The 10,363-nt window shown below is 55.3% G+C and overlaps 1 protein-coding gene across 8 annotated transcripts in view; it reads right to left on the bottom strand.

Annotated features, from left to right (window-relative positions):
* The window catches only part of SSBP3 (single stranded DNA binding protein 3), a 171,111-nt gene that overhangs the window by 14,306 nt on the left and 146,442 nt on the right, over window positions 1-10,363 (bottom strand). For all 8 annotated transcript variants that reach the window (XM_007471146.1, XM_007471145.1, XM_007471148.1 and 5 more), the window contains 2 exons: window positions 8,240-8,306; window positions 8,053-8,129 (listed from right to left, as the gene is read on the bottom strand). In XM_007471146.1, coding sequence (XP_007471208.1) covers window positions 8,053-8,129; window positions 8,240-8,306 — 144 coding nt within the window. The remainder of the gene's footprint in view (window positions 1-8,052; window positions 8,130-8,239; window positions 8,307-10,363) is intronic.

Genomic DNA, 10,363 nt, shown 5'->3' with positions numbered 1-10,363 from the left:
AAAGAAAAAAAAAAAAAAAAAAATGCTGGGTGGGAACCAACTGACAGGACCACAATGACAAGCCAGCACAGAGGGACAGTCCCAGCTTTAAAGGCATCTTCAGGGGCTTCAGGATGGGTCTCTCGAAAGCACACGGGCATCCAGGAAGGAGCTCATGATGCTGGCTGGCACCTGCCCTCAGGTCTCAGGCAGGAAAGGGGAAGAGACTCAGTAATAGGACCAGCTGGTGACCACCACCCACCTTAGAAATATGGGGAGAAGCAACGGCCAGCAGGCTGGAGGCAGGGCTGAGTCTGCACATGGAAGGGGAGGCACACTCCCAAAAGGCCTGTCCCGCGGCCGGGCGTCTGCAGACCCCACCCTGCCCCGGGTCTGGGCTGTCCCTCCATATCGTCACCCGATGCAGGTGTCAGCACGTGCGGCCCTCAACAGGAACAGTACTGGAGGAGCAGGAGGAAAACTCTGTCTCCCTGCTCAAGGGAATCACTGTTCCATTTAAGAGAAGAGTCTACACAAAACTTGGAAACTTGCAGGAGTCCCAACTCAGCTCGGCACAACCCACCATGGCAGTGGAATGGGTCAGAGCAACTGAACCAGGCACCCAGGCCTTTCACCCGGCTCATCTCCTTCACCACTGCTCTCCGACTCCCCTCTTCCAGAGCTACTTTCTTCGCAGGAATAAATATCCTGCCTCCCTTCTGCACTTGGCAGGCTCCTACACATCCTCCAATACCCAGCTCAAACAGCGCCTACCCTGTGAGGCCTTCCCTGCTCCATCCCGTGGGGTTAACTGCTCCATCCTAGTCACTCCCAGAGTGCCTTGTAATGTCCTCCCCCAACGGCCTGCAGCACTCTGGCTTATGATTGTGGCCACATGTCCATCTCTCCCACTGGACTCTGAACCCCTTTGGAAGGCGGGAACTCTATCTTACTAATCTTCATATCCCCCGTCACTGCACACATCAGCTGGCACAGACTGGGCGCTGAATCATCAATGGAGTGAAGAAGTGAATGAATGGAAATTAACATGAGGCTGGTTGTAGCCTGAGCTCTGCCTTTGTAGGAGAAAGCAGTAGGTTGGTGGAATTTTGATGGCAAAGGAACAGCCAGCATTGGCCGCTTTTTACTGAGCACAGAACACATACAGTCTCTGGTTTGGACCTCGTAACGATGCCATGAAGCTGGTATTATTCCCATTTTATAGAAGAGGAGACTGAGGGTCTGGGGGGAGAAAGATGTGCCCAAGTTCACAGTCAGCTAATGTCTCTACTGGGGTTTAATCCTGGATCTGCGAGCCTCAGGGTCTGCTCTCTACACCACACATCTGGGAGGTGGGGAGGAGGGTGGGAGTGGGGACACAAGAGGAGGCTCAAGGGCCAGAGCTGACAAACAGAGCCGCCATCAGGCTGGTGGCAGGTTCTCCAGCCAGGGACCATCTCGGGACCACCTCCTTGGCTTGGTCACCCAAAGAGGAGTTTGGAGTGAGAGTGTCCAGACAGGGTGTGCACAATGACTGCAGCAGCGCCAGGCTGGCTGGCAGACAGCAAGGCCTGCAGTCGGGGGAGGGAGAAGAGGGCAGCCGTGGAGGACTCCTCCGGTAGCCGGCATCCTCCGTGCCTGCTCAGGGCTGAGTCCCTGGGCCGGAAGACACTCACCTGCCCTGGAGCAAATATGCCACAAGATCAGTGAACAAAGGGGCCAGTCGCTCCCTACGGACAATGCCACGCGTGGTGAGCAGAGCCACGGATTTGAGGTCAGAACACGGAGAGCCTGCCCCAGCACAGCCTGACTCTGGGCAAACCACAAAAATAACAATAACAAAGAGCCAGGCTGTGCTACGGGCTTAGTATCACCTACATTTAACCACCACAACCTCACTACTATCCCCACTTTAAAGATTAAGACACTGAGGTGCAGAAGCAGAGTGATGGCCCCTCATGCAGCTATGATCATGGCTTCAGAGCTGCAACCCCTCCACCGTGCTGCCTCGCCCATAAGATGGGGACAAAGAGCCCCCACCCTTACAGGGCCATGTGAGGACCAAATGAAATGATGGCTCTGAAGTGCTCCCTCAGCCATCAGAGGTGTGTACTGACTTGGGATGTTAGCAGAGCGAACGCCAAAGCCTTTAATGCTGCCTTAAGCATGAGGTCTTAAAGGGCCCTTTCTAAGCCCACGTGCACTTACTAAATCCCCTGTACAAATCTCAGCCTCGCTTCCGCTGCTCCAGAACGGGAAGCTCACCACCTCCCCAAGCAGCCCACCCTTCCACTGTGCGCAGCCTGGCCAATCAGAAAGGTCTTCCAGATAGAGAGTGAGATCTCCTCCAGGGGCTGCAGCTGCATCCTACACTCTCTCACACCCAGGAGAGCTGCCGGCACTGTGGGGATGGAGTGGAAGGCTGGCCTGGGGGCCGGCGGGAGCCCAGGACGTGGCAGCAGAGTGCGGTGAGGAGATTAAGCAGGGTGCTCACTCCTGAAAGACGTCTGGACATGCAGCCCCTCAGGGGAGGCTCCGGGTGCACCACCTGCTGCCCTAACCCGACCCCCTCAGGAGCCTCCCGAAAGCCAGCACGGCCGCTGCCCAGGAGGGAGCAGGCCTGCCAGGTCCTCCCTCCTGCAGAGGCCCAGACCCCGATGGCCACTTACATGCCCCCACTTCACAGCTGGCAAGCTGGAGGCCCAGAGAAGCCAAAGACTCGCCCAAGGCCATACAGTAAATCAGGGGTGAAAGTAAGGCTGAAAGTCAGGTTTTGGAGGCAAGTTTTCAAATCAGAGACCCTGGCCTTTTCACAGAGGAGGGGAGGGCTTAGAAGCACAGCTTCACAGACTCAGTAGAAATGGTTCTCTCTTCTCCCAGTGCCCACCTGCCTGCAGCACTGGGTTCTGAGGTGTGGCCATAGCCAGACACCCCCTCTTCCTCTGTCCTCAGCACTACTCTGCAGGGACGGGTCAGCTGGAGACCTGGGAGGAGTCCTTGGTGCAGCCATGGAGCCAGCCAAATCCACAGGGGTGTGTGCATGTGTGTGTCTGTCTACCTCCCCACATCCAAACCTTGTCCCGATGAGGGCGCCCCCAGACTCTGGGCAGGGGGGCTGATCCATGGTCAGGAACTATAAAGGGTCAGGCCCCACCCTCTTGGTCTCAGTTCTGCGCTCTTGGGCAAGGTCCACGGTGATGCAGAAAGGCAGCTGGCAGGGGCTGGGGCCTGCTTCTGCTTCCTGCAACTCCTTGGCTCAGGGGCTCTTTTTTGATGTTGCCTGGGGCCCCAAAGAATAGTCTTTAGGACAGACCTGTCAAAGGGGTCTCCAGGTTGCTGGGCAGTTTCCTGGGCTTTGGGCCGGCCCTCCACCACCTCTAATCATGTAGCAGCCTGGCCAGCCCCACTGGGAGGTCTCCGAAGAGCCACCGGGAAAAGTGCCTGAAGCGGCTCCCCTCTCTCCTCACCAGCCCAGGGTGCCCTGGCCTGGTTTATGATCCTTCCATCTCCTTCTGGGGTCTCTGCTCAGAGGCACTGAGCTTGGACTGTCCTGGCTCAGTGGGGAGATGCAGCTTCTCCTGGTGGCACAGGACTGTCTCTAGGGATGGTGGGTTATCCTTCAGCTGAACGTTCTCAAATGCAGACAAGCCAGGATGGCGATCTGATTCTAGGCTGTCCTGACCCCACCCCAACCGGAATCCCAGACGCGCTGCAAGTGGCGTCCGCGGGAGCCTTCAGAGCCCCGCCAGCTTCAGCCTCACCCCAACAGGATTCGCTTTTGAAAAACTGAGCCAGAAGTTCTCAGCTGACACAGGCACAGGCATAATTCATTAAAGAGAGAATACAATTAAGTGGAAATGCTACCTCCTTTTCACCACTGGCTGCTTCACAAAACCAGAATAAAATCTGCCTGAGGAACTGAGGGCAAAGGGCAGGGTGATGCCTAGCTTGCTGGTTCCTTTGTGACATTTAGGCCAAAATGATACACAACCTAAGAAAGTATGATGTTACTCCATTCGGTTTTGAAACCTATAAAGTAGCCCCAAGACCACACTGTACCTACTCTTTGTTCAGAAAGTTCTAGAGTGGTCCCACTATTAGGAATGTTATTCTCCACTTGGAATAAAAGGCTGAAGGTTTCCCACCTCTGTGTCCAGTCTCAGCACGGCCCTGTGCATGCAGTGGTGCTTACTAAAGACTGCCTGAAGGGGCTTGGTCACTTTTCTTAACAGTCCAGGCATGGCAGAGACAGGGCTCCCTCCCTGGGCCCAGGTTCTAAGGAGGGAATGGGATCCGTGCAATGCTTTGCGGAGCCTTGTGCTGCGGTCTGTCTCACAGCTGTTGCTTCACGCAGCCCCACGATGAGCCCTGTGAGGTCATCACCCGGACACCCATTTTGCAGATGAGGGACTGGAGGCCCAAATAGGCTGAGGTGAGGCCAGGACAGTGTTCCTAGCACTAAACTCACCCCTCTCCTGTCCACTCTGAGTGATCAGGGCAGCACCCTCAGGGGACAGAGAGAAAGGGCTTGGGGGGTAGATCCTGTCCTCTTCCTACCCTCAGCTTGGGGGTCTAAAACTTCCAGGCTCTACGATGCCCACTCCTTGGCTGACCCCAGAACCTGCAATCCATCTCATACCCCAATCTTGCCCAGGCCCAGGCTCACTCAAGGCCAGGTCTTTCTGCCCCCAGTGAGGGGCTGGTGAGGACATCCAGGTTGCTCTAAGGGAGGTTTGGCTCTGGAATTTAATACTGCACCCTACCCAGAGGGGCACAAGTGATATGGGAAAGGAAGGAAACAGAAACACTAATTAGAAAAGATACATGCACCCCTATGTTCATTGCATCATTTTTTTTACAATAGCCAAGATAGGGAAGCAACCTATCCATTCATCTTGGATAAAGGAAATGTGGTACACACACACACAGAGGAATATCATTCAGCCATAAAAAAGACTGAAATCTTGCCATTTGTGACAACATGGATGGACCTAGAGGGCAACATGCTAAGTGAAGTAAGTCTGATAAGGAAAGACAAATACTGTATGATTTCATTCATACGTGGAATCTAAAAACCAAAGCAAATGAACAAACGTAACAAAACAGAAGAAGTGGTTACAGATACAGAGAACAAATGGGTGGCTGCCAGAGGGGAGGAGGGCGGGGGGAGAAAACGAATAAGCGAAGGAGATTGAGAGGTAGAAACATCCAGTTGCAAAATAAAACGAGTCATGGGTATGAAATGTATGGTGTGAGGAACAGAGTCAGTAACTATATAATATCCTTGTATGGTGACACATCATAGTAACTAGACTTATTGTGGCAATCATTTTGAAATGTCCAGAAATACTGAATCACTATGTTGTGTAACAGGAACTAACACAGTGTTGTAGGTCAATTGTACTTCAAAAACAAATGAACTCATAGAAAAAGAGATCAGATTTGCGGTTACCATTGGCAGCAGGTGGGGCTGAGGAGGTGGGGGGGAGGATTGGATGAAGACAGTCAAAAGGCACAAACTTCCAATTACAAGATAATTAAGTATTAGGGATGTAACATACATCACGGTAAATAGAATGAGCATTGCTCTATGTTACACATGAAAATTGTTACGAGTAAATCCTAAGAGCTCTCATCACAAGGAAAAAACATTTTTTTCTATTTCCTAATTCTGTATCAATATAAGATGATGCATGTTCACTAAACTTATCGTGGTAACCATTTCATGATGTATGTAAGCCAAATCATCATGCTGTGTACCTTAAACTTACACAGTGCTGTATCTTAATTATATCTCAATAAAACCAGAAACAAAGAAAAAAAAAAAAAAAGGAGAGATGTTTTCAGAGCCCCTGAGGTTGGCGGGGTGGAAAGGGTCAGCTGGCCTCACCGCAGGGCTAGCCTCTGCCTCCCCTCTGGGCACCGACCTCCGAGCCTACGAGAGCTCCACCCCTGTACCCTGCTCGGTGAGGCCAGGAGGGCCCTTTTCAGCAAGACCTCGGCCTTCAGGACCACCCTCTTTAAACGTGCCATGAGAGCGTGCCAGACTGCTGCTCAGGGACATGGACATGACGAAACTCCCGCTAAGCCAGGAGGAAGTCCTAGACTTCGGGACACTCTGCCCTCGGTCCGTCTGATAATTATCCATTCCCAGCTTCTGGAACCTCAGTATTACTACAGACTTAAAAAGCTGTTAATGGCCTTTGCCAGAAAAAATAAAAAGAAACGCGAAGCCATCACCAAACCCAAGCAGCTCGAGTCCTGAACACTGGTTTTAAGGCCGCAAGTTGGAAAACACGAACTGCTTCCTAAGAGGCTACCCTGGGCCAAGCATCATGCCAAGAACTTGAGCCTCCTCCTTTCAGCAACCATACGAGGAAGTACTGGTCTCCTCCCCATTTTACAGGTGCACAGTCTCCAAGAATCAAGAGGGGCAGGTGGTGGAGTACTCCATCCTTTTGTGTCCCCTAGACCCTCCCCCCAACCCCACGGACACCCTGGAAGTCCAAGGCCACTGCTGATTTCCACACCAAGAGTAGCTCTAGTGTGTGGCTGAGGAATCTGAGAGTTTCTGACTCAGGAGAGGGAACACTTGGCTTTCAGACCCTGCCACCCCTCCCACGGGTTCCTGTGGAGGTCAGCTCAAGCCGGCTGCCTGGCAGGAAGGGGCCACTCTGGTAGCTTAAAAGGAGCTGGTGAAAACACAAGCTCTGGGGGATTTGAGGAAAGAAAAGAAAACTGGAGCTGCAATTGGTGTGGGCTTGCTTCCTTTTAGGATTAAGGGGCCAATGAAAGACAAGGACCTCCCTAAAAATCTTTCAACGCCACAGATGTTGCAGCCATCACTGAGAAGAACGCGGCAGCTGGGTGTGCTGTAAATACAATTCCAGACAGAGTGGAGGGCTGTGGGGTGTGGCAGACGCCTCTTCCTCCAAAAGGGAGGCATGAGTGCGTGAGTGGGGGCATGACCTCACGCCCAGGGAACCGGAAACCTGTGCAGGGGCCCAGAGCATCCCAACACCGACAAGCAGGAGTGGGAGAGACAAGCAGGCCTCCAGGCAGGGCAGAAAAGAAGGGAAAGAACACCCTAGAACAAAATCCTCCTGCTCTCACTGTGAAATGCCCCTCTCCTTACTCAGACTTCTGGCTTTAGATAGTCAGATACCAGACAATTCCCAAGGAGGGCAGAGCACAAACTCTCTGCCACGGCGCCTGCAGGACCCAGAGCCGCGTTCAAACACTCAGAAGAGCGGGAGCCAACTGTGAGAAGGTGCTGGAACAGGAATGGCCTGCCAGACCCCTGCCTGATGGTGCTGTGGGACCTGGGACCTGTGGGTATGGAGCTGCATCCCAAGGAGCGACCACTGTGTTGCTGCTATAAAGGGGTGGGCAGGGCACTTGAGATAATTTCCTCTAGAGGTTTCTAAACTGTCCTTTTTGGCAGTGGAGCCCCTCTGGGCAAAAGAAAGCTTAGGCAGGAGCTTGGTACATGAAAATGGCAAAGGCTCTGAGTGGAAGGGAGCGCCGGGGCCCTGGCCGGCCTGGCTCCTCGCAGCTGGGTGGTACCACCAAGAACCACGGCTACAGATTCACCCCCCACTGGACTGGGGGGGACGCTGAGGCCTGCTGGGGCCACCGAGGTGAAAGTGATTCATCCAAAGTCAGACAACTGGTGAGTTGCAGGCAGAATAATGCAATATCCTGCCTTGGGTCCCAACAAACTGTGACCATTGAGCCAGCTCAGGCCCACCCTACCTCCCAAAGGTGGGAGGAAGCTTTGGGGACCCACACCGCTGCTCGCGGACATAGACCCCTGCCTTCCAAATTCCTCAAATCCCTCCCATGGAAGGCTCCCAAATGCTCCTCTTCCCCAGTTCGCTGGGGGTCCCCTCAACTCTGCCAGGTGGGCTGCCCAGCTGTGGGCAGAACGGGCTGCTGGGGCCCTGGCCACGCCCTCTCCCCTCACCCCTCCGAGCTGCGAGACGTGGAAAGACTAACAGACTTGGAAAGAGGAGAGAAGGCAGGTGCACACAGATGGCCGGGAGATGGACAGACAGACAGGCGGTCAGTTACCTGTGGGCCGGGCCCCATAGGCCCCATGCCTCGGGGAGGGTTCATTCTCTGCATTGATCCTCCCATGTTGGGGTGCCCTGCGTGACAGAGCGGGTAAGCCGTGAGTGGCAGGAGGTGGAGGCAGACGGTGGTGGGGGGGAGCCCCTCCTGATGCCCCCACACCCGTGGCCCACCCTGCCTTGTCTACCTTGTTGTCGCGTGGGATCCATGGAATTGGGCAGCAGTGGCTGTGTCCCAGGAACTCCTCCCGGAGGCTGAAAGAGACGTAAGACCCAAGGTGAGTGGCTGCTCCCCGGAGCTGGGGACAGAGGGGAATGCACCTGCCTGCCCAGGCTCCCCACCTGACCATTCAGGGCCACTCATGGCCTCCCTGAGACTGCTCCTGCTGCCCGTCGGCTGGGGGGTCCCCGGGCAGCAGCAGTCAGCTCCAGCTGGTGTTATGGAACTGCAGCATAGGTGGGTCAGCATGGGTGCTTCGTCTTTGGGAGAGGAACCACGGCCCAGCGCTGCCGTCTTGGCAGGTCTGTATACCTGCCAGAGCCCAGGCACACTCTGGCCGGGCCACCAGCCACACCCCCCTCAGAGGCAGCACTGCTCCCTCCCTCCCTTTTACCACCCAAACTCCAGCTGATGCAGTTTAGGCCAAACCCTGTCTCTCCGTTGCCTCGTGGAGAGTGGGGATGTAACTTGTTTTATCCCCAACTCCCAACTGCGGGGACCCACTAGCTAAACTCCCGCCACCGTGGGAGGCCCTTCTTCAAGGGGGCGGGGGAGGAGGCGGCTTTTGAGATTTAGATGAGGGAGCTGAGGTCCAGAGGCCTGAGGGCCCCCAGTCAGCCCTCAGTCACCTGCCGGCAGAGCCGGGAAGAACACCCAGGACTCTGGACCCCAGGGGTGGAGGAGGAGGCCTCTAGGAGAGGGTGAGCAGGATGCTGAGTGACAACCTGCCACCCAAAGCCTGGCGCACGTGGCGCGTGCTGGTGTGACTACTACAGAGAAGATGGGACGGGGCCAGCGGTTTCCTGAGTGAACGCCTGGCCCGCCGGCTACGAAAACCCCTTCGAAGCGATTTATTTGAGACTGAAGTTATTTCAGCTGCAATATGAAAAAAGAGGAAAGCAGAGCTGGGGGGACGGGGAGGGAAAGGGAACTTCGCTTTTAGAACCCCACGCCTTAGCACTAAGCACGGGCCCTTGGCTTGGAGAGGAAAGCCTCTGTGAAAGCTGGGCACCTGTGACGGGGACCTCCACCCCTGCCCCCTGCTTCGCTCGGGTCCCCCACCCCGACTGTGCTGTGGGGATGATGGCCGAGTGGGGAGCGGACGGCCCAACAGGAAACTCCAAACCAGTTCTGGAATGAGGTGGTGGGAAACGAGGGCCATGCAAGCCTGGGGGTACTTGCTGCTTGAGAAGTGGCACCTGGCACCTGCTGCTTCCATCTGCCTGGGGCTGCGGAGAGTCTCTCTCTGTGGCCCTGGGTTTTAGCTGTTCCGACCTCTTGCTTTCTCCCAGCTCTGCTTCCTCCCCCGAGTTCCCAAGCTCTGAATCACCTGGCTGGTTTGTGTCTGCCCACCTGGGGATTTGGGATATTTCTCGAGCCTGGTTTCAGGACTCCGAGAGGACACAGGAAGACCTGCCACTGAGGCTGTTTGGTTTGGGGGCTCTTGGGATGTTGAGGTGCTGGGAGACCCCCACCCCAGGCCTTGGTAAGCCCCCACCTAACTCTGATGGAGCGGCTGTAGGGGGCTGGACAACCACTTCCTCTCCAGGTAGCCCAGTGTTGACCACCAGTTCTGGCCGGAGGCTCTTCCTTGGGTTCCCCTAACCCTGCTGTGTGTCAGAACTCAGGAGCAGAGCAGGGCTTCCAGGAGGCCCAGAAGGACCCGGGAGTCACTTCCCTCACTGGAGTGACCCTGAAATGAGGCAGTCTGGGCCTCCTCTACCAGGGAAGGAAGGAGTGCAACAACCGAGGTAAAAGGGGCCGCACTGCAAGGGCTGAAGCCCTCACGCGTGAGAAAGGAGAAAAATAACGGCTCATATATGGGACTGCAAGCACGAGCCATGCACACACCCTTGGGGCCTGCTGGGGAGAGAGATGCTCTGGGGCTGTCCCACAGGCTCCTGGAACTAGGCCAGCGCCTCGCTTACAGCACCATGGGGCAGGCGCAGCAGGGAACGGACAAATCCCATCAGAATCTGCTGGGTCATTTGGTTGCCTGCCTGAGTCCACAGGTTGGGTGGGGTAGGGGCTCCGCTGGGATGTGATGTCAGGGCTGCCTGACAACCCCAGACTCTAGCCTTCCTCTCCTTAA

Source organism: Lipotes vexillifer, unplaced genomic scaffold (genome assembly GCF_000442215.2).
Source record: "Lipotes vexillifer unplaced genomic scaffold, Lipotes_vexillifer_v1.1 scaffold1003, whole genome shotgun sequence".
NCBI lineage: Eukaryota > Metazoa > Chordata > Mammalia > Artiodactyla > Lipotidae > Lipotes > Lipotes vexillifer.
Note: the sequence above shows the minus strand (reverse complement) of the source record. Positions and strands in the feature narration are given on the sequence as shown.